The sequence below is a fragment of the Coloeus monedula genome (genome assembly GCF_965178545.1).
Source record: "Coloeus monedula genome assembly, chromosome: 4".
In the NCBI taxonomy this organism is placed as follows: domain Eukaryota; kingdom Metazoa; phylum Chordata; class Aves; order Passeriformes; family Corvidae; genus Coloeus; species Coloeus monedula.
Window position 1 is genome coordinate 28,960,266 of NC_138784.1, and position 24,831 is coordinate 28,985,096.

Consider the following 24,831-nt stretch of genomic DNA (forward strand, 5'->3'; position numbering starts at 1 on the left):
ATATATTCAAATTACTTCACAATAATGAATTGAGTGAGAATTCTAATCAAAACAGGGCTAAGATTTCCTTTCATAAGGATTAATAGTATTGCATCACTAACAATGATTTTGTATTCAAAATTATTTCATGCCAGCACAAAATCTTTGGAGGGGGAGAAATTCTACAAATATCCATTTCATTGTCTTATCCATACTCTGTGGACTGCACATATAAAGATATCTGTCAATCAATTTGTAGGAACTGTTGAAGCAATCCTGTGCCACCTCTACTACATGTTCCTCTTCCCCTTGTTGAGTGGCCATTAGTAATTAATTACAGCCTACTGTCATAAATCTGCTTTTCCCTCTGCTCTGATCTTTTAGCATGAGCTTGTGGTTTGGCATGGATTAAGCAGTTCAAATGCCACCCTACAGGAATCCTTAAAAGGCAAAGCAGGGCTGCTCACTACAGACTGTGACACCACTGGAGACCCAGGGATTACACTGTGGATACAACATCTGATATCACTTGTCCTTTCTCTGTTCAAATGAGGGAACTCCTTGCTCCTACAGTCAGTTCTACAGCTTGCATCAGGCAGGAGCCCTGCCAGGGCTGGTCATCTAACTGTCACAGAAACTCTCCCAAGGTGATACAATGGCTGGGAGAGGATCTAGGATCACTTATCCCAGTTCCATTGCCGTTAGCCCTCTTACACACCATTACGAGGGAACTATCACCCCTCAAATCTAGTCATGTGGCCAGATGTTACATAATTGAATACGACAATAAATATGGATACTTGGTGATTTGGGGCAGCTAGGCAGAAGGAGTCATGGGAATAGCTGCTATACAAATCTTACAGTGTCGAGTATTAAGACAAATCTTGAAAATTTCCATTTTCATAATGGTAAGAAGTCTGTTCCTCCATGTCTTGAGTTACTTGCTTTTGCTTCCTCCATTCCCTTCTCTGTACTTCACTATTTTGATTGGTAGCACCGTATGTTTTCTTTGGACTTACAAAAGTTTCATTGTTCATCTCTGTTTCTTCAGCCAGTTCGTCCTGATCAATTATGCCACATTTCTCTTCGCTGAGGTTTTCGGGGTCAGCCCACTCCTGCTTCTCCCCAGAAGCAAAGATAGCATAGAATATCACGCCACTGTAGTGCACCAGGGCTGCGATCAGAAAGACGTTCTGCCATTCTTCACGGGTCTGAAAGAATGGTGCAGGTCTCATTAAATTTCCAGTAATAAGAAATACTACTCTCTGAATTACACCATGGATTAGCATATATTGAGGAATGACCATGATCACTGTTTGATTCCTGATGCTGAAGACTGAACAATTTAGAGGAATCATTGAAAAGACTTTTTTTATTTTTATAACTACAGCAAATATAATAAAACTTGGGTTTCTTTGTTGGGATCTTTCCTCACAGTGAAGTTTCTCTCTTGCATGTGAAATATTAATGGAGTTGGAAATGCAGGGATTTCTCTAACTACATAAATATTATTGTAGATCAGTGATTGCTTAGGAACCCTACCATGGGGGTATGGATGCATTGTAGAGGAATTTTCCAAGTCGTATAAGCATTGCACAGTTATATGGAGATATTGCAGAGACTCAGGCTCAGGTGGTATAAAACAAAACCTCCCTGCACAGATATTTCATTTATAATAGCTGAGAATCAGGCCAAGGCAGTATTAAAAAGTGCATGTTTAAGACAAACAGAGACCAATGACGAAATGGAATCCCCAGGAATCTTTGAAATGCATTAACTTTTGTTGCATTACCTAACCCTTTTCCTAGAAAACATGGAGAAATATTACCTTATGTTTTGTCATTGCACCAACAATGAGTGGGCACACCATTCCCGACAGCGTCCCCACACCGTTGGAGATGCCCATCAGAATGCTGGCGTAACGAGGGGCTATGTCCAAGTGATTCACATTGAATCCTACAAAAAATGAGAGACAATGGTCAGCTATACAGCACTGCAATACCAGGCCAACAGGGCTTTCTACAGCCATTCTGGCTGAAGCAGCCTGAAAAGGGTATCAACGTTCCTATTACACCTCTGAAGATTATGTTGTACAGAAAATAAAGTTTAGTTTGGCTCTATTTAAAGTGTCTATACTTTCCATTTTCTCATACTGAAGCAGTGCACTTGGAAAATATTTTTAATTAAGGAAACAATGCCTCAAAGTAGTCTTCTTTTTACTTACACAGTAGGGTTTTCTCATTCATTTATTTCAGTGGTTTAAGTAGCAGTTTAACAACATGATAAAAAAATAGCATATAAGCCAGTAGGAAAAATAATTACCCTTTCTGTAGTGTGTCTTCTGAGTACATATTTTATTAAGAAATAAAAACAAATGCTAAATATCAGCTCAGATAAATATCATTCCTTAGGTAATGAAAATTAGTCATATTAACTGTAGTTGATCACAAGAAGTGACAATGAATTCCAAGTGCATGGTAATAAATAAAGTAAGAAGAAGACTACTGGGAAAATCCTGCAATAAAAATTGATTGATAGAAATGGCCAGCTATGAAAGGACCTGTAACTGAGCAGCAAAACCACTTCCCATCTGCAGAATCCTGAAACAACTGAGGATCAGTAGTTATTTTGCTGGTCAATTTTGTTCAATAGACCCATGTTCTTGGCAGTCTTCTTGGAAGATCTTCAATCTTCATAACAAAATCTTCACTCTTTGTAACAAAAGGGTTTTTTTTCAGTCATGCTGGTACTGATGGTGCTACAAAGCAGCCCGAGACTACAAAATGTGGGTGAGACCCATGAAAGTGTTAGAAAAAACTCTTCTGGAGAAGGGCTGGATGTAGGATGCAACAGAGGGAGGGCTAACAGAGAAGGCAGAAACCAGATGCTAGGGCTGGGGGCAGGATTGCAACTGATAGCCCTTGTGCAACTATTCATTGCAGAGTAATTCTCTCTCTCTCTCTCTCGATCCCTCTTTCTCTCCCTCTCTCCCTCTCTCTCTCTCGCGTTTTAGAGACACAGCTTAAACAGGATGAAAAGGTGACAGACACTGTAAAAGCATATTAGAAAATAACAGCAGAAAGCTGATGTAAACTGGAGTCAATAAAGAGCAGGTTCTTTTTAAATCTTCATGTCCCGTGTGCAACACGTGTCATAGATACTGAAGTAAATTATTTCTGATATGGGAAGAAATACAGAACACCCCATAAGTAGCCACATTAAGAGCAAACATAATAATAGAAATTATGACATTAAAAACAGTCAGGATAATAACATCACTTTTGTCATGAATAGTAAAAGCAGGAATAAGATTAACTCTTACCTGAAATTGCAAAGCCACTGAAGCCTACTGCTAACACCAGAAAGGAAATTGCCACACCTTTTGTGTGAGAATAGCCAACCACCAAAAGCAAGGTTGCTTCCATCCCAAAGCCTTCAAATGAAACACATGAGAATGAATTACATTTAAATTATTATTGGTCATGAAAGTACTAGTAAGCATAATCCAGAATAGCAGCTTAAAATCAGAGAAAATTCTTTTGTATCTTTTAGCTATTCTTGAACATACTTGGGAGCTTTGTGCATTTGCAGAAATACTTGTGTATTTGCTGTTTGAGAATATACTATTTTTTTCTCCTCATTCACTGCTGTATAAATGATCCAAGCAGTTGGTGAAGTCAATTCACTGAGCAATAGAGGAAAAAACCAAGAATGTGACTCTGTGCAAAAGGCAGAAAAAAATCACAAACACACAAACATTATAGAGAAAGGAGAAAAATGCCTTTGATTTCCCATGGTTGTAGTGATGCAAGATATCCGTGGTAAATAGAGCAAAAGAGAGTTTTACATGCAAGTGTGCGAGCAACACAGCAGGACATCCCTGAGCATGAGGGTCTATTTGATCATACCACTCTATTGCCCATTCAATTATTAACCAGGCTTCTTGTCTCCTCCCTTTTTGAAAGCATGCTCATATAAGTAAGGATTTATGCCATGAGGCATCAGCTCTGCTTTTAGCACTTCAGATTAACCAGCTGTAAATGCAATCTTGAGTAAATCATCTCTTGTTACAATTAAACATGGACTAAACTATGATGCTTGGCTCAACTGCAGCAAACAATTGAATGTCATATTTTCAGAATCCAGTAGTACCTCCACAGTTCATGACCTTCCTTACAGTGGTAGTGGTTAAGATCTTCCTGCTGCGTAAGAAGTCAGCTAATTGCCCTCCGATGGGCACAATGATCGTCATGACCATGTGAGGAACTGCCGACAAAAGGCCAACCTGCAATTAGACAAATGAGTGCTTACCGTCATTTCCTCTTCAAGATTTAGGGGCAAGAGAACAGGAACCATAACATTTCTTCACCTCTTTTCTTCTGCATTAGACGCTTTATCTGATTAGAGCAGATGCGCAAAACTGGGTGAGGGAAGAAACATCTCTTTGTGGCCCAGGAGGAGAAACCAGAGCACAAGTGAGAATTTCACCTTAGAAATGCCATGCAATATCCCTAGTACTCATGGTTACTCTAAAGAGCTGCACTGAAGACTTTATATTAAATTCTGCCATAGACATCACAAAGGCCTGTCTGATGTGTCCTGATACTGGAGTACTCTATCTTGGTTTTCAACTGCTTTTATATATTTTTGTTATTTATGTTCTCAAGAAGCTCTTTCCTGAATAACAGATCTATCCCTGTTACCTGCCTCTGTGTAAAGGAAGGAAGAACCTGCACATTTGCATACAGACTGAAGATCATACAGCATAAAACTTGACATTATTATATAATTATAAATTATTAAATAAGCTTATATGTAAAGAAATGGATTTATTTTTATTCTTGTGGGATTACAGCCTACAAACTGATGGTCATCTTCTTTTCATTTTCACAGAAACCCAGAATCCCAGAATCCCAGAATGGCTGAGGTTGGAAGGAGCTTCCTTCTGCTCAAGCTGGATCACCTAGAGAAGGTTGCCCAGAAATGTGTCCATACAGCTTCTGTATATCTCTGAGGATGGAGATTCCACACCATTCTGGGGAACCTGTTCTAGTATACAGTCATTCTAATAGTAAAAAAGTGTTTCCTCATGTTCAGAATGAACCTCCCGTGTTTCAGTTTGTGCCCAAGGCACCACTGAAAAGAGCCTATTTTCATCTCCTTTACACTGTCCCTTCAGACATTTGTACATATGGATGAGAACCCTGCTGAGCCTTCTCTTCTCCAGGCTAAACAGTCCCAGCTCTCTCAGCCTTTCCTCATAGGAGAAATATTTCCATTCCTTACTCACTTTCATGGCCATTTATTGGACTCTGTCCAGTATGTCCATGTCTCTCTTTTACTGTGGAGCTCAGAACTGGACACAGTACTTGAGGTGTGCCCTCACCAGTGCTGTGTAGAGGGGAAAGATCACCTCCTTTTACCTGCTGGCCTTTGCATAACACAGCCCAGGGCACCATTAGTCTTTAGTGCAAGGACACACTGCTGGCTCATGTCCAGCCTGGTGTCCAGCAGGACCCCCAGTTCTTTTCTGCTAAGCTGCTTTCCAGATGGGCAAATCCCAACACATACCAGTGCATGGGCTTGCTCCTCCCCAGGTGCAGAACTCTACACTTTCCCTTGTTTACACATTTCCTTATGAGGCTCCTGTCAGCCCACTTCTCCAGCCTGCCAGGGTTCCTCTGTACAGCAGCACAACCCTGTAGTGTATCAGCCACTGCTGCTAGTTTTGTGCCATCTGCAAACCTGCTGAGGGTACACTCTGCTGCATCATCCAGGTCATTAATGAAGATGTCAAACAGGACCAGACTCAGTATGACCCCTGAGGTAGAGCTTTAGTGATCAGTATGTCATCTTCGAGAAGCTTTTCTGTGAAGCAGTACTTTAGTGAGAAGTTTGAATTTACTTTCTGGGGTGTGCAACCTCATTACATTGACAGTGGGTTTTACACTGGTTTTAAATTAGTGAGGTTCACAGAGATGCAACTCTAGCATTAATGAAAAGCAGCCCAGAATAAACACACGTCATTTTTTTTAATATTCATCTCCATGCTGACTTGGCCATTTAGAGTGCCATTGCTACCATGCCATAACCACTGCTACTCTTGCAGAACCTGGGTACACAGTGCTCCCAGAATAAATAATGATGTTCTTTGTTATCGGCCTTAGACTTGCTTGAAAATAATTACCACGTAACAAGTATGTATGCTAAAGGAAAGGGATTTTAAAACTTTTCTGAAAAAATTATCCTGTATTCCTCATTCATGCTCCAAAGAGGGAGCACAACTATTTGGATTTGAATGAAATGGCGGTGGCAGGGAATATAAATCTATAAAAAATTTTATCTTCCTTGCTAATGAAAAGTCACAAAAATCAAGAAGAGGATAAAAATTACCTGGTGAAATGCTAAACAGTCAACACCAAACAAAATGTACATTTCTATTTACTTACTTACTTTGTGGTTTTTCATGATAAGTGGTGGCTTTTAATCAACTATTTCCCAAAATAACTTCTCCATTCTTCCCTTTTTCTAATACTTTGATGCCCACATACTTATATTTCTATTAGGGCAGAAGAAGTACATCATCCCAAATACTTGGAATAACCTACTGTAATGGTTCCAGGTCTATCTGGTTTCTCCTCAAACAACTAAACTGTAGCACTAAGTGCCACGTTCAGTTATTTCTTGAACATCTCCAGGGATGATGTTCACCTCCCCTCTGGGCAGACCATTCCAATATTTAACCACCCTTTCAGTGAAGAAATTCTTCCTGATCTTCAACCTAAACCTCCCCTGGTGCGTCTCCTAGGATGAGGTCTGAAGGTCACTGCTTCATCTCAGACATTTACCTTGCTTATTGCAAATCCAAAGACTTCTTCAAAGTAAGCAGGCTGACTTATAAGGAGCAAATAGAAGGTCCAGCTTCTGCAGAAGTTTGCCACAATGATTGCGTAAACTGGCATTGAAGTGAAAAATCTCTTCCAGGGAGTACTAAATTTCTAGGGGGAAAATACCACAAAATTGGGTACACAGAGGCAACATAAAAAACCAGTATCTTTTATTATCAAACCTGTTTGGTACATTCTTACACCAAGGATAACTCAGAATGCAAGTGAAATATATCTCTTGAATTAGTGGCAAAAAACAGGTAGAGAAATTTTCTTAGAACAGTTAGGATTTTTAAGATGAATACTGCACTACTATTGCCCTGCTTACTGAAATTACATGAGGTCTTCTGGAATCCTGCTATTGGGATAACAGCATCAGTAAAAGAATCAAAGGAAACTAGAGAAAAAGTTGTGCTATTCCCCACTTTTTGAAATGATGCATTTTGAGACATTCTATTGAAAGGAGTGTGAAAAAAGGGCTGTCCAAGCTAAGAGACATGCAGGGGCACAGCAACAAGCAGCTACCTGCTTCAACCTAATTAATTTAATTCAGAAAAAAAAGGGTCTGTCGTACAGAATTTAATTTCTGTAACTTGCTTTTTGGCATTTTCAATTAATATTTTTGCTCCAATACTCCACAGAGCAGGAAACATACTTCAGAGACCTATTGATTTGTAATAGAATTCCAATCAGAAGATGAAATCTGTAGCTGTGGCAATACACATTGATATTCTCCCTTTTCTTGAAAAAAATGTTAATTGTGTTCTACAGGCCACTGTATGCCTGTGGCTGTGTGTGTACCCATGAAGGTGGTACTAGTTTCCTCTGCAGTAAAACCACCGTACTGCAAGGAAAATCCATGATCTAGAACAAGTGTGTGTGTCTCCAGCCAAGACCTGAGTGACTTCAGCCAAATTTCAGAAGCATGCCCAAAAGGACAGTCTGGTATTTTACACTCCTAGCAAGGTTGTTGCCCAAAACATATAGAGGAAAGAACTGGAGTTACCTTGTTCCAGAATGTTCAAAACGGAAAAGAATGAACAGTTTATCAAGAAACACCTTTGTTTTTCACTACTAGCAAAAAAATTTACCTAAGGGAACGGAGGGAAGTTTGATGGGAAAATAGGTTTTAACTCAAAGTTTCCAGGATATTCTCAGAGAGAGGATGAGAAGTCTTAAAGCACCTGAGCTGCTGTGAGAGTGAGCAGGGCAGAAACTCTCCTTAAGCTATTAGATTTGCAATCATCCCTAACAGGAGTTCAAAAGGCAGATGGATAATTTAACATCTGCAGTCAGATTCTTATTTAGCTAAATCCATTAATATTTTTTAGAACAAACATGACAGTTACTCAAGAGCAGGAGACCAGAATATGTGGTTCCCCCTGCCAACCCATCCCTTCCCTCCCTAGCTCAGAGAAGCTCTGTAAGCCAAGAGCTTAGACAACATTACGTGTTTTCCTGTGCTCATCCTGTCCAGCTGCAAGAGCCTGATTCTGTAATTTTCATGAAAGCAAAAGCCCCTAGTTCCAGCACTCTTATACAGCTAACAGTATCCATCCAGTCATATGCTCATCTTGTGCAAAGTGCTCACAGATGACAACAAGAAAAGCCCTTTTTTTACTTACACTTGCATTAGCAAGGCTGGCTCCTTCTCCTATACTTGTTTCTATATATATCCTTTCTTCATTGGTTATTGTTGGATGTGCAGCAGGGCTCTCATAGGCGTGAAGCAGCCAAAACACGTACCAGACAATCCCAAACATTCCTGAAGAGGCAGGAAAAGCAACTTCATTTTAAAAGCCAATGAAGCTGCACTTCAGTATCTGCAAGCCTTGAAGTTTGTTTCAAGTGCCAGTTAAACCAAACCCGCATAGAAATTATGCCCAGGGAAGTAACAGAATATGGCAACTAACTCTGTGTGTATTGCATGCCTGCTTGCAAAGCATTTGAGTATTTTGTCTCTTTTATTACGTTATGCATGGGGCAAAGAAAATGAAAAGTCATTTTCTTTGGTGAAAGCTCTCTGTAGAAGGGTGAAAGCTCTCTGTAGAAACTGGGAAAGGAAAAAGCAGACAGGCCATAATGTGGTCGCAATCTGCATGAAGGGACTCCACCATAAGATGGCAATGACAAATCTTGTGGTGTGTCCTGAATCTCCAGAGACGACAGAGAAAACCCATCTTAACTGAGCTGCTGATGTGCAAGGCTGGGTTGGAGCCACCTCTACCACACTGTGGGGGGAAGAATGAGGCACCACAGATCAGCCACAAGGCCATACCTATGGGACCACTTTGTAAAGGTGGCACTGCTTTATTAAAGATGGGCAGCATGGGGAAGATTTCTCAGGGCAGAAGTTTTCAGGTCCATTTGGCTCCCCATCAGCAGCATTTGCTGTAGCATTCGCTGTTAGCCTGCACTCCCACTTGTGAGGCAGGTCTCACACAAGTGTTTGTGCTGCAGAGGAACTTTTGCAACCACATCCAATCCTGTCACTGGGTGACTATGAGCTGCAGCCTGGTCATTGCAATTTTACAACATTTTGTAACACATGATTATGAAATAAAAACTCTTAGAATCTGCAATAAGTAGAGAATTAATTGGAGTACCCATTTGCAACCTCTTCATTCATCAAAACAACTTTGATCCATGCTTGTTAGACTGGTTTTAGTAAAAAACTGGCAGTACTGATCTAGTGGCAGAGGTCCTTCATGTTAAACAACTCACCATAAATATAAAAGACTGATGACCATCCTATATACTGTACCAGCACACCTGCCAGGGGCATGGCCACCACTGCACCGGCATAAGACCCTGAAGAGAAAACAGATTAATAAAATATGTCAGCTATGATAGGTGTGCCCAGCTTTCAGAGCAGATGATCCAGACAGGTGTTCATGAGAGCAGAACTGGAGGGATATGTTCGGCTGATTTGTTATGAACATGGAGAATGGGATGGAAGCTCCAAAGTTTTGACTGGGGTGACAGGAAGCATTGACCCCTCATGGGTCACCAGTCTCATTTTGCAGAGTTGTGCCCTGTAGGTAAACAGGATTTGCAAATCCAAGACTGATGACAAACCACCACAGAGGCATAAGCTATATGTGTGCACTTGAGTGGGAAATTCCACCTAGCACTGTGGTGTATGAGGTGGGTTTTGGAGAAGCTAATGGCTGAAGTTTCAGAAACCTTCATGGGGTTCAGGAATCCTGATGACTGCAGATATGTTGGGAGGCTCTTGTCATGGCCCCAGACTCATACCCAAACAAGCACTGGTAGCAGAGATGGCGTTTAAACCAACCCTGAGTCTGTGAAACCATGTTTAATTCATAGCAACACCATAAACAAACAGCTGGAATAAATAGGCAAATGTTGACATGGGGATAAAAAAGGATAAAAACATGGTCTGTGCCAAAGTTTCTGATTGGGAAATACGTAACACTGGTGAAATATATTTCTTAGTGTCTTGTGTAAAGAGATGAGTATATAAGTGCAATCTAGACATCAGGTTTCAGTGCAAGACAGTGACAGTGGCTTTTCATGTGAAGAGTGTTGCCCTGAATTAATCTAGGAAATGAGATACTTGTGGTTTTGAGAGTAGTACAGAGTTTTGTTAATAAACATTTGTTAATGTTGTACTCATTTGTAAATACTTCTCTGCAATGATTCAGAGTGATCCTTCTCCCTCATCTTCATGTAATTCATTTTTCCTATAGCAATTGAAAAGCTCTAGGCCAGAATGTAGATAGAAGAGCCAGGAACCTGCTTAACCTGCATTTTCCTAATTTTTTCATTGCTCCTATGCACCTTTCAAGTGCAAGGATCAGTGATCTGTAGCTACTAAAATGGGTGTCAAGCTGAAGGATGAATCTTTCTCTAGAGATCCCATGCTAGGAGTTTCAAGGAGACAACATTGAGGGTGGGGAGAGGCTTTTCTTTGGATCTGTTCTTCTGCAGAAAGTGTAAACACCTAAATAATCACTAAAACCTGAAGTCATCTGTAGTAAAAATAAAATTCCCATAATATGAAAACATTTTCCACTTGCTTCACTCCTCCTTTTATCCTTTATCTTGTTTTTAGTGCTGTATTTTCCCCAGCCATACAACTCCACTACTCATGGACAAAATTTTTCTCCTGTGACTTTTACATTTTCTACTGAACATTTTCTCCTCCAGACATTCATCTTCAGCTGTCAGCATTGGAAAGGGACTCAGAGAAGAGAGCAAAGTACATGTCTGATCATAACTCAAAACAGAATGAAGCAGAACAGCTACTGGCAAGAAATTACATCACCTCCACTGCAGTATATTGAGCAGCCAGCCTAAAGTACTGAAGTGCTTTTAAGATATTTTTTAAGTGTGTGTTTGTTTAGGAGCATCCATTGAGTATGTATAATAAATGGAATCCCTAAGGATGAAGCAAATTAAAAAACACAATATAATTTCTCTCATGTGAATCTCTAGACTCAGTTTATTATGAGAGCCATTCTAAGTGTTGGTTTAAAATGATAAAATGATGACATATTAAACAAAAAAGGACTCACAAGTTCCTAAGGATAGGGTACAAGCTGGTTGTAGCAAAGGGCAGAGGGTTTGCACATCTCTTTCAAATAATGAAATTAATAAAACAAATCTAACAGGAATATGTGCTTCCATAAACAATATAAGCCCATCAACTCACCACAGAATGATGTGGTAGCCAACCTGCTTCTCTCCAGCGGCGGAGCCCACTTACTCCACATCCCGTGGCAGGCTGGGTACGTGACTCCCTGGCAGACATTTCACACATCAAATGATTTGCTTTCACTGCATTCCACTTGAAGTAGTTGCTGATACTATCCCTACTGCCTAGCTGTTTGTCCTCATGGAATGATATAGGAAAGGTTAGCTAAGTCTGGAAGAGTTCTATTGTTTAAGTATGAAGATGTCAAATCAATCCGGATTATTTATTATTTGAATAGCAATATGTTCTGAGGTAAAAACAGTTTAGTAGGTCCAGTCAATGGCACAAGAAAACTAAAATGGCTCAAACTGCAGCACTAGAAACATGAATTTTTCTTTGCTTTTAAGTAAACTTAGGAATATAAATCAGTATAATTAAAAAATTTTCATCTAAAAATGAGCAACAAGTAAAACCGTATGTCGATCAGAAACCCTAATCAAGAGATCTTACAACTTTTAGAACCAAATCTCAAAATCAAACTCTGTTTGGAAGGACCAAAATTGCGTGTGCTCCTACCTCCACCAAACCTTGAAGAATCCTTACAAACATTACACAGCCATAATGCACTCTTGCTGCAGAAGGGATGATCATGTTCAGTGTAGATGTTAGAAAGATAGCTGCCCCAAATACCCTATGGAGAAAAGTAACATGAAAGGGAATATAATTATTATCTATTTTTCAGAAGTGTTTCCATGTTCCACTTCGAAATATTTAAAAACTTACTTTAAAATATTTTGTTACAATTTTTTTTTTTTTTTTTTAATAAGTATTTCAATTGTTTGCATTTCAGTCTCTGAAAACTTATTCACAGGAAATATATGTGACTTCATTTTTGTGTCTGGTCTTACTATTCACAGTAGGATTAATGATTGTGTTACAGCATGAAAAATTTACAGTCAGAGAACAACACTGTTTCATCTAAATTCTCTACACCTATTGACAGAAGCAACAGCCCATGCCTAGACAGCTCATTATCTGAGTGACAAGAAAGCACTAAACAGATGAGCACAAAAGCAAAGAAGCTGAGTAGGCTGGCAGAGAGAAGTGACAAAGGAACTGATTTATATAGAGAACAGTCTGAAAATATGAACTAGAATACAAAGCCCACAGCCATATCTTGACATTTAGGAGACTGCTTTCAAAGCCAAGTAAACATTTAACTGAGAAATAAGTGTTACTTATCTCTCTGCTGTGATCCCTGAAGAGAAGACTTTCACCTTTTTTCTTTCTTACCACTAATAGAAACATCAGGTCTGTTACCATAACACTATTGACTCAGGGAGCTACAGCAAACCATGTGAATTAGTAAGCATGTGAAAGAAGAAACTGTAACAAACAGAACATGTTTAATTATCCAAACAGCTGTCTCTAAAGATTGAGTTTCCAATCTCTGCTACTTCTTTTAATGCCAACTCTTAATATGCCTAGGTTGTAAATTCGTGATTTATACTGAATTAGAACCAGTCGCTCTTCTGCTACTATTTAAAGGGTTGAGTATTGTTTCCACAGAGGCAGCAGCTTTTCATCAGTTCCCTGCCATTTATTCCAAAGAAGTTGGTCTCCATCTTGATGAGAAATATTCCATTTTTTTCAATTCATTCACATATTCTTCTGTCCTCTCTACCAACGATCCCTGGGCAGCTGCCACTTTGGGATCAAAACAGACTCCTTCAGCTACAGACTCCTCTGCCCAGCAGAGTGCTCTTACTGAAAACTGGTATCAAGAGGTGCCTCATGTTTCATGTATCCACCAAACAATGCTGAAATCACATTTAGATGTGTGTTTGAGGGTAAGCAGCAAGTTAAAGGGATGGTGTCATTAAATGGTTCATGAACTTTTTGGTGGAATGGAGATCTACATCAATTTGGATAAATATATAGAGTAAATTACATAGTGTTAGAGGGTTTTGGTGCAAACCATAAAGTACTCGATATTTTCAGCCATTATGAAATCCATTTGAATCCCACATTGGTATGGATAATTATGTGCATTAAAGAAGTGCCTGGGGTGGATCATCCAAAAATACGTTCAAGGTTGCACAATTTAAACAGGTGGCAAAAGAGTCTTTGCCTAAATCTGTAAGGTCAGTAATAGGATAGAATCTCATTTCCAAAGTGCAGCTGGGACAAAAGAAAGTTTTTGTCTTTCTAGGGCTGGTGGGTGCATTGGCCACAGAACCCCTGGTTTCCTGCCCTGTGTCTTAGCAAATAACCCCTCTGAAACTGAAACTTGGCACCACTGGTGAACCTACCTAAGCAGAAACTGGTTGGGTAAACAAGGAATAAAGGAAAAATATGGACTCAGTGAATCCTATTACTGCAAATAGAAATTCTGTCTGAGCTCAGCTATTTTTGTTCCTCAGCAAATTCTCCTCCTAAACCCAGTTATGATGGTCAAATCCATAATGTGATGTTGTGGCATTAGATTGAGTTGGAAACTCTCACAGGGATAAATACAGAGCTTTCTGTGCTTGTGCACAGCCTGTACTTAAGGAAGCACTCTGCTGACAGAATACATCAAGTTACAGTATAAACAAGGTTGATTTTACTGTTCACAAGTAAATTAAGGAAACAAAAGCCAAACTAATAATATGCTGAATTATTCAGCCAACAGTGCGCACATCTGTGTTTTGGAGCCCTTCTGCTGCAAAAGCTGGTGGCAAGACTAGAAAGGTTGGAGAAGAAATTAAGCTTAGCTAATTTGATTTGTCTTACTCAGCAGATGGAAAAATATTCTGCCTAGGCACTGCTACGTGGTAGAGAAATGAATAATTGAGGATGCTAACAGTGCTGAAGAAGCAGTGAACACTGAACTCTGAGTAACTTTTGGTTATGCACAGGAGAGAGCTGGGACTGAAAAATCTGAGCAATTCTGTGGGATGACTCTGCTCTGGAGCAATTTCCACAAGGGGATATGGGTGGGAAGAACATTCAGGCAGTCTTGTAACCCCTATAGCTCTTTGAGAATGCAGAAAATAAAGTACTTTGATTTGGGGCAAAGTACAATATATAACTGGTCTTAAAGACCTTTTCCAGTTCTGACAGAATTTGTAGATGTCACATCTTGTTTGCAGAGAATGAAGTTAGTACCAGCCATCTGGGTTTTTTTAGCTGAAGATCCCAAATACCCTTAATGTGCACATCTCATGAGTTCATTCACAACTAGCTGTCTTCAGACAACCTCCCTCTCTCTTGTGATCATGTTCAAAGTTCTGAAGACCTTTTGAAGTAAAGTACAAAGCCAAAGTTAACATTGACAAAGTTAGCTACTTTTCTTATTCACATTTTCAGAAGCAGTTGAATTTAAAAAAAAAAAAATTGGCTGGCAAACACATTGATCACAAAAAAAAAATCTGTACAGATTCTCAGAGTTCACCAAGCAGAAATCAGGAGGATCTACTAGAAGTTCTATGCAATCTTAATTGCAGTCAGTACTGTATCCAGCCATGGCAAGGATATTTGTGTGCATGAGGATGGATTTGTGACTTGAGAACATAAATATTTCTGCAATTCCTTTATGCTCAGCTTCAGTTCACAGGGAATTTTTAAAGGAGAAAGGTCAAACTCTGATGGAAAACTGGTGTTAAGTTGAGCTAAAAAAGCATTAAGGCAACTTCTTAAAGACAAATGCTTCAACCATGGTTGGAAGCATTAGGTGTGATTTTCCTAGAACTCTCCAGAATACATTATTGTTTAGAGAAGAAATGTGTAAATATTTGAGATGAACAAGTTAAATTGAAAGAGTCAGCAACAGACCCATAATGGAAGTCTTGTCCCAGTTTTTGATTACAGACATAAATACTGAATGTTCAGTTTCAGATGTGCATTTCTCAAACACTTTAATTCACTATTTTAGTAATCATCATTTACACAGTGTAAAACAGTTGTCAGGCTCTAAAGCTTAATTCTTTTGGTTATTGTTTTCTTACCTGTTAGCAGCCAATTTGTTTGAGATGAACCCTCCTGGAATTTGTGTCACAATGTAACCCCAGAAAAAAGAGCCATGAATGAGTCCTACAGTCTCTGGATCCCAGTTGAATTGGGCAGTCTGTAAAGGAAATGGGACACGTGCTGCCAGTGAAGCATACTCATTGAAGGTAACTATTGCTTAGAAGTCACACAGAAGTCACCCCATGCTCCAAATCAAGCCCCATTACACTGGCTGCTCAGGGTTGCTGAGCTTGAAAGGCAAAGCTAAGGCAAAAGGATGTTCAATTCCCATGTGAGATTACTGCTTTTGCTCTTAGCTGTCAGTTGAGCGCAGGGGGAAAGGTTTCAGCCATAAAGTAGCTAATGCTGGACCTTCAACTTTGCCACTTGCCACTGCTTCCCCCTGGGCTCCTTAATCTTGAAGCCTTTGTTTTCAAGACTGCTCAGAGTTATAAGAAGGACCTGATGCCTTTCAATGGACATATCCATTCTCCCAAGATTATCATGGTTGCTTAAGTCCTTTGGGTTGATTCACTTCCTGGTCAGATTTATTCATGATTCTCCCTGTCAGGGCCAAACTCTGACCATCTACTGTCAGCATTAAATGGCATGGGAACAGAAAAGAGTTGGGGGCAAGGAGAATATCTGAAGACAAAGCAATCTGAAAATGAAACTAGGTAAGACTAGCCACTGATTAGTGTATCTTTTATCAGAAGTGATGCCAGTTGTAGGGCTGGATTTGGATACATAAGGACAGCCACAGGCTGGTCATAGGTTGCTCCTAGTCAAATATCCCTGCAGCCACGAGAAATGTTTTTACCATGTACTTCATCTTTGAATACCATGCAGTTTCAGTGTTCCCAAATTTCTTCCTGAACAAGGACTTTTCTATTTTCTGATGACATTTTTTTACATACATTGCTGAGAAGATGGATAGCCAAAGTCCAGGGCAAAACATAGAGAAAATAAAGCAAAGAGAGGGAGATCCAAGGTGCCTTTCTGCCCTCCGTTCTGGGCCTGAATCAGTATACACACTATTGTAAGGTCAGTGTTAACTTTTTCTCCATGAGCCCTCAGCTCTGAAGAATGCTTCTGGAGCAATAAGAAACCACAATGCTGTGCTTTATGACTGTTTTCATGCTAATCACATGTCTGGGAAAGGTGGCTAAGCATTTTGTGAGGAAGCAGCACAGATGTCTTTTAAACTCAGAACTAAAACTGTCACTAAAATATCACAGAGAATTGGCAACTATAGTGATAAGCCTTAACATCTCTTTTTTCAATATTACTTTCTGCATGTAAAAAGAACAGTTTTCCCACTACATTGATTTTTTTACTCACAAAGAAGCAAACTGAAAAGCAGCTTATTGTTTGACCTGCAGGGAGATGCCATTAATTGACCAGACATGTTTACAAAGGGCTAAAGGGTTTCCCTCCCCATAAATATGCATTTTAATGTGTCCCACTTTCTTGTGCTGAAACACTTCTGTTTAAACATCTAATTTTCTACTAGCATTTTCCAGCTGAGTTTCTAGGTAGTGTTAATTTCTAAAGGCAGAAACACCATGAGATACGGAAAAAGTTCCTGATTGAGGAGGTTCTCATGCCCAAACCCTTTGAGTTTAGATTTGTGGAAGGAATTTATTCCTATTTCCTGAAATTACCTCTTCTGAGCTTCCCAACCTATGTAGGCACATAGTTTCTCTTGCTTAAGTACAGAACCTGGAAGTCCCAGCAGGACCACAGGGAGAAGGGATTGGACTGAATAAATACAAATTCAGCAGGAAGTCTAAACATGGCTCGTATGATTATGAGTCATGGAGACTGGCATACTTTTAACATTGGAAACTTACAATAGACATTTTCTGCACTCTCTAACAAAAGTTAAGATATCTAGGAGAAAAGCTGATGAATAATTGCACAGCATTTCACTCAAGACTAAAGATTCCTGTGAATTCTTTAGGACAAAAACATTCAAAAGATATCCAAAAATAAGTCAACAAGTAGAGCAAATGTAGAGATTCAAGTTCATAAAATCCATAAAGGGACACTCGACATCACAGCTAAATACAGAGGCAGGAGGGGCAATGCTGAGGTATGGATTGAACCTGCTTGGGTGCATTGATAAAGCTGTGTAGGATCTTCTGTGGACTACATGCCATCTACTGCAAATTTGAAAATAGCTTGGCAACCAGCTCTTAATAGCTCCAGATAGCAATCCACATTGTCAAAAACCTGATGCTTTATTGCCAGTGACTGTTTTAAGATCTTGAAAACTATCCACTGATATGAATAGAGTGGCTGCAGCCCTACACAAAATAATTGATGATTCCTTCTGTAGTGTAATCAGAGTACATTTCCCTGAGAGATAGTAAAAAGCAAAAGCTTCTGCCACCACAGCAAAATCTGTCTGCAACTGACAGATCAGGGACCTGGTAGACATGCAAACTAATTTAGTTTTCATTTCTGGTACTTACATCCTCTCTATGACAGTGCAAATCCTCAGATCTTACAGATTTTTAATATGACTTCATCACATAAATAGGACCTAAGTGCCTGCACATCTATGTGCATCAAGACTGGTGTGTCTCCCTTCTCCAGTTTTTTAATCTATGTATACACAGGACTTTGCTGTGTGGCGCTTGGGTGATTTTGCAACGGGATCTGCTCAGAAGAGTGAAAGGAAGCTGTTTTCTTACCTGCAGCTCTGGCTTTCCATCGATATAGACAGTGTTATTGTTGACCATTTCCACGATGGCCACGCCCAGGTTGCACCTGATGCCGAAGGAGATGCAGAAGCCCAGGCCGCTCATGATGGCGATGATGTAGCGCTTGGGCAGGCCGCAGCAGTAGCACTCGCACAGCGCCGGCCGGCGGCTGCCCACCAGCACGGGCCGCCCCTCTGCTGTCAGCTCAAGGGGCTCCTCCTCCACGTTGGTGCCATCAATCTTCCTAAATGGATGAAGAAAGAAGAAATGAAGATGCCCTCTTGTCTCAGTAAAATTTGCTGAAACATGGATGGACAGTTCCATGCTCCCGTCACCTGCTAATTCCTGTTGTGAGGCACTTGTCTCCTGGTAGTGAGGTGAGTTAATGATGGGCAGGCTGTGAAAGGTTAGCAGAGACTACACTTTTTCCTGAATGACCTCTTGAAATTTGCACATCTGAGCCATCTAGCCAGACAGCCAGCTGCAAAAATGTTCAAAGGCTGCTCATGAGCATAACTATGAGACCTAACTGGAGGTCTGTTGTGATGAATTCCATTGATTCTTAGGAAAATTTACACACGGTTAAATTAACCATAATTTCTAACTGGATCTACTAAGCAGAGCTGCCAGTAGGTTTCAAGAAGAGGGCAAATACAACACAAAGCATGGTTTCACTCAGCCACAAATTTGTTTTCTCCTGTGAGACAAAAATCAGGGCTGTATTGCAGAGGAAAAACGTCTCTGGCATCAGAGCCCCTACTAAAGACGTAAAAGAGACAGGCCCAAGTCTTTCTTTAGCAGAGGCATTTGAAGTCATGTGTTCGTTGCCTCTTCTCTGAAATATGCTGTGACTGCAAGGACTTCATTTGCTCCAAAGCAAACCCCTGCAAATCCTACTGTGGAACATGTTGCCCTTTGTGTAAAATACTTAACTGTGAAATGAGATCTGAAGGCAGACAGGGACTTTCTGGGCAGTTGATTCACAATTCCTCAGCAGCGGAGGCTGAAGGGCTTTGCCTGGGATCAAATTTGGTGTGGGAACTGCAGTGCAGTTGGGAAGAACTGGGAGGGAAGATGCCACAGATGGGGCTTGAATAGGAGCAAATGGCACCCAGTCATATCAGCCTGTGAGAAGTTGCCCATCAGCTACCACCAACTAACACAGGAGTGCAGCTCCTCAGGCTTTGCATATCCAGCCTTTCCTTTTCCTACAGGCAATCTAGCTGAGAGATTCATATTAAACAAAATGGCACTTCCCTGCAATCTGGAATTGCATGACAGTGCAATTAAAAATTAATTTGGCCTCTCAGTCTGATTAACATCATGCTGCAGGACCAGGCAAAGTCTCTGGTAGAAAGGTGAGGTAAGAAAGAGCTAGACACACCCACCAGACCAGAGCTAGATAATTCCTTTCCAAACATCACCTTTCCATGCATTTTTTTAAAATGCAGAGTATGGTTTTTCTGACATGCTGAAACACTTAAGGACATGGCTAGCTGTGATTACATGGTTAGCCCACTGAACACCATCCATGAGCTTAAGGTTAAGCCTTTACTAAGAGAGGCCCTAAACAGCAGCTTTTCAGTTTTGGCATCACTCTGAAGCAATGAGCTCAAGATCCAGCTGTTTTTGTGTCTGCAATGGAGTTAAATGGAGTACTGTGAAAATCTAAAGGAAGCCCAGCTTGCCATGCTTGATGAAATTATTTCATTCATTCTTTTCTGATAAGGAATAAATTATTTCCTTCTTTCACACATCTGGCTGAGTGTACTTAAAATCCGATGCACTTCCGTTTTCTGTATGAAAATCTACTGTAAATTCTGACAGAGCATACATGGATGGGCTACATCTGACTGGGTTGGGTTTTTTGGGACAGTGTTGGTTTAATCACAACTTTCTCCAGTTGCTGTAAGTCTAATGTACTACCCATAATCTAACAGACAGTACTCTACACTAGAGAGTTTGCAGATATAGGCGGTAAGTATGGCTTCTCGTGCACTTAAATATATCTTTGCAAGATAAAGTTCCACTTAAAAAGCTCATCATTTTTAGTCTTTAGAGAGAACTAGTGCATCATTTACTATACTTCTCCTTTTACCCATCACTACATAAACCCATTATTTCACCCATAGTCTTAGCAAAAAGAAAATAAGCATTCGAAAGTCCATAAGCTCACATTTTCAAGAAACACTAGAATCACAGTGTTTTGGGCCAGAAGGGATTATTTTATTTAATTCCTTTCTCAAACCTGTGCTCACTGCTAAGTTAGATCCTCAGCTCATTGTCAGACTGGAGCAAAGACTTTCCATTAAAGCAAGGTAACACAGAGAACATGATCTTACTGTGGTGTTATTGGGGGTGATTGAGACCTTATGAATCACCTGCAGGGAAACAGCATTTGTTAGTGAAATGGGAGCACAGAGACTAATTCAGTCAGGCACTTTAAAAGGAAGACAGATATATTCCATGCATGTATATTCCATTCCGTGTCGTAATAGAGGCAGGTGTAAACAGAATGAGATATCAAAAATAAAGACCTCAGGAACTGAAAAAACAATTCAATAATTCTTTTTTAGAACTGTTGTCAGTTATTAACAAGCATTATTAATAAGCCAAAAGAAATAATTTAATTGTTTTCTTCTAACATAATCTAAAATATCAATGAAATTACATCAATTAACAATTTTTCAAATTTTTTTGTACATTTCCCAGGCTGTATTTATAAGAGAAATGTTAGACTTTAGTGGGTGCATTTTTTTGGGCAGCTGGCAAAGATTAGACACTTCATGCAAAGCCAAAACATCTGGATGTTTTCAGCTGGCCGTCAATTCCAATAGGCATGAAAACATCCTTCTGCTCCAAATTCAGTGGACTAGGACTAGAACTATGGACCAATATTGTCTCTGCAGAGAAATTAATTATTCTACTATTGCATTTCACTAAGTAAAAGAAGCAAGTTGAGGACCGATCCATGATCCCAAATCCACACGGTTTATTTCCTATCCCCAGAGATTAATGTTAATGCCTCTATACAAGGTTTGCCTTGGAGCAAACTATTTTTCAGTAGCAGTCCAAACCCACAGGTATTAGAGCAGTTCAGACATTCTCAGAGCCAGTGTCTGCCCTGGCTTTTTGGTTTTATTTTATATAAATACATAATGAAGATATGGCAAAATGATGAGAAATTTATCTTCCAATTGATCCATACATTTTGGTACTGTCAGTGAAAATTTTTATTAGTTGTAGATCAATGACTTGGAAGAAAACTACTTCAGGGTCAGTGCTCTCCTCCAATTTTCTGCCCCATGCAGGAGATGCAGGAGTGCCTTTTCCTGCACAGGAAATGTTCGGTCCTTAGATGTGTTTCTCCTTTTTTCAGCAAATGCACAACACTTGGCAAGTAAGAAGAGCTAAGTTACTTGAAGGTATCTGCATCCAGATTCTGTGCCCAAATGCCATAATAACTGTATGCAAAATTTCTCTTTTTTATTGAATACCTACTCCGGCATATACAGAATTTTGAAAGAATTAAAGAAATTTTAAAAATTCCTATCAGTAATAAATAAAATCCCTAGAGCACATATACATTCAGCACTCTGCATTTTAAGGGGGTTTTATCAGAGGAATTAGTTCTTTCTTAAAATGATAAATTAGGTGTACTAGAATTTAATTTCATTTGTTTAAAAACTCATTGATTCTACAGTAACAGGCAAATGTTAATATTTTTCATGTGTTAAAACACATTCTATAATGGATTTCACCAGATGCTGCAGTCTTTCACAGGCAGCTGGAGCACAACCATACATAATGTTCACACCCCGCACCTACAAATCCAGTAATTACATTGATCCCTGCGTAACTTCAGAAACCTATACACTGATTATCAAAAAACATCATTAGTCCAAGAGCAGATACAATCTCCTGAGATCCTATTTACTCTTCAGGGATTTGTCCAGGTGATAATTTTCCACACTAAATCCTGTGTTTGATGCATTGGTACCAAATCCCAGTAGAGACATGCAAACTTTCTTAGGTTACTCAGGGCATGGGACCTCTCTTGCTGGTTTCTGCATGGTATTTACATGAAACCCCTGGCAAGTCTCAGACACCAAGGGACTGCATGTCCCAGGTGCTGCACGTCTTCTAAGACCTCACAAATTAAACAGCTGCCAACAACCTAAAGAAAGGATGGCTCTTGGGTCTCTCAGTTCAATCCCCCCTGCCTCCCTTCCAGGATCCAGACACCCTAAAGTCACCTTGTGTGAGCAGACTCTTTATTTTGCAGCACCCACCAAATAAGCACATCTGTGAGGAGGCAGTAAGATGCCTTATGCTGCTTGTGCTTTAGCACTTGAGCTGGGCTGTGGACAATTGCTATGGACCAGCTGCTCTTGCCAGGCATCAGCTTCTGGGTCAGCTCTGTTGTTTGCAAGACAGAGGATATGTGGCAGGAAGGCATAGACCAGCCACATTTACCAAAGCTAAAGAGTATTTTTCTACCCACTTTGCCAGTTTTGACATCAACACATCACAGTCAGTGAAATCACACTTGGAGCCCTAATCAAGGATGTGCATTAATACAATTCATCATCAACCAAGTGCTAGAAGATAAACCAAATTCTTCGTTGATTTACACCACATTAAAACCAATTGGACTGGATGAAGAGTAAAGTCAAGGTAGCAGCTGGTATATAGTACATGTACAATCATGTAAAAACACAAGTGTATGCTCTTATTTGTAGACTAAGCTGTAGAGAATGAAATTCAAATTAAAAACATGCATGTTTCATTCATTTATGGAAACTTTCAAATATGAGTGCATATTTCCTACAAGACTGCTCAAGTTGCAGCAATTCTTACTTAGATCTGACTGCAGACATACTAAAAAGATTTTATAGTTTGGATTATTTCCTCTGCTGATTGGTACATCTAAGGAAGGCTCTGGGATACTTACATTTAAAACAAAAAATAATTAAGTTCAGCAAACTTTCTTGTATCTCAAGTGATATTTGGGTTAATTTGATTCAGGAGCAGTGTTGCTGAAGCTGGTTGCCTGTACTATCAACTGTGTAGGAACCAGCATGACATCTTTGATACATGGCTACAAGAGGAGAGCAATCTGGGTAATGTAAAGTGAGCCCAGTGTACTGCCACATCACATATTCACTAGATACAAACCTTACATGGATTTGGTCAAATTGGCCAGCAGAGCCCACAGCAAAGAGAATTTGTCATTGAATAAATGACTTAAATCAATGTTCTAGAAGATAAACAGATTCCCTTGAATTGCTGTAGAGTATTGTGAAAGTAAAAACAGCAAAACAACAGGCTTCATCAGTAACACTGTAAATTAAAGAAAGTTAAGTTGAAACTGCATAGAGCACAGATACTCTGTTCATGTGATACAGAAATAGAGTAACTGCAATCCATCAGTGTTTGTTACGAATCTTTCAGAAGTGTATATACTGTAGTATGATACGTGTAAATTCTTACACATTTTCTCATGATCAAAGGCTTCTTTAGATACGGCAAGAACTATTTCTTTACTCAAAATAGCATTCCCAATAGAAGGCAAAGGGATGCACATGAAAGCAAGTACAATTCATTCACTAGAAACACCTTCAGTTAAAATGTTGGCCTGATACACACAAAGATTTAAAACACAACATCAACATCAAGCATGGAAGGAATGCCACTAACCCCTCTGGCTCTCATCTATTGATTACACAAATAAGTGTTGTCAGTAGCCATTACTAGCAGAGATATTCTTCTATTTAAATGACAAATATCTTTCCCTTTATGAAACTGGTCATTTGTTACATCAGATTTTAATTTCTCTAAAAATAAAAATCTTCCATTTCTTGGTTCATAAAATTGTCAGGTTAAGATGAAAATCTTTAATCTTTTTTCTGCTTTTGCTAGCAAACAGCTGCTTCTCTTTATTCTCTCTCTAATTTGCTAGTCTCAGTAAACACACACATACACATCTCTATTTAATACATTTTCTCTTACTAATTTGGAACAAGTTTTTAAAAACCCCAAACCTGTAATTTAGGAACATTAAATATAATTTCAAGAGTGGCATCACTGGGAGCGTTAATTCCCTTTAAATTATTGCTTTTTCTCATGCGAACTAAACCACAGAATTATTCATATTTAATTATTTAAATTCTTTTAATTAAACACTTTTTCAAGCTCTTTTTAATATTAGAACATTATTTCAGAATTTATTGTCACCTTTGTTGTTTAATATAAATATTCTATGATCTACAGTCCTATGCTGTTGTAACTGCTCCTTTTACATCTTCTGTCTTACAGCAAGGTGTCTCACTCCCTGAACTCGGATATTAATTTTGCAACTCTATATACTGTTCTATGTTTATACATTTTTTCTATACCGCATTTCTCTTAATAAATTGAATCAATAGACCTGTCTGGGAATTTTCTGTTGGGTTTTACCTTCTCAGATTCCCCAGCGAGTCACTAATGGTGTTCTTCACCTCTTCCTTTCCTGGGTTAAAAAATCTTTCTTTCAGTGAACCGAGCCCTTTGAAAGGCATTTTGTCTTTCTTCTTCAATAAATCCCTTATGTTAACAAGCATTCACT

The 24,831-nt window shown here is 39.4% G+C and overlaps 1 protein-coding gene across 1 annotated transcript; it reads right to left on the reverse strand.

Moving 5' to 3' along the window:
- Positions 1 to 851: 851 nt before the first annotated feature.
- On the reverse strand, positions 852 to 24,799 carry SLC17A8 (solute carrier family 17 member 8; the record flags this gene model as incomplete). The annotated part of the gene is made up of 12 exons (XM_082280043.1): positions 24,684 to 24,799; positions 18,216 to 18,468; positions 15,516 to 15,634; positions 12,103 to 12,217; positions 11,545 to 11,632; positions 9,591 to 9,677; positions 8,492 to 8,631; positions 6,828 to 6,977; positions 4,132 to 4,264; positions 3,302 to 3,412; positions 1,808 to 1,935; positions 852 to 1,190 (listed from the first exon to the last, which is right to left on the reverse strand). Exons 1-12 carry the CDS (start codon positions 24,782 to 24,784, stop codon positions 852 to 854), a joined length of 1,764 nt encoding a protein of 587 aa, XP_082136169.1. The 5' UTR covers positions 24,785 to 24,799.
- Positions 24,800 to 24,831: the final 32 nt, after the last annotated feature.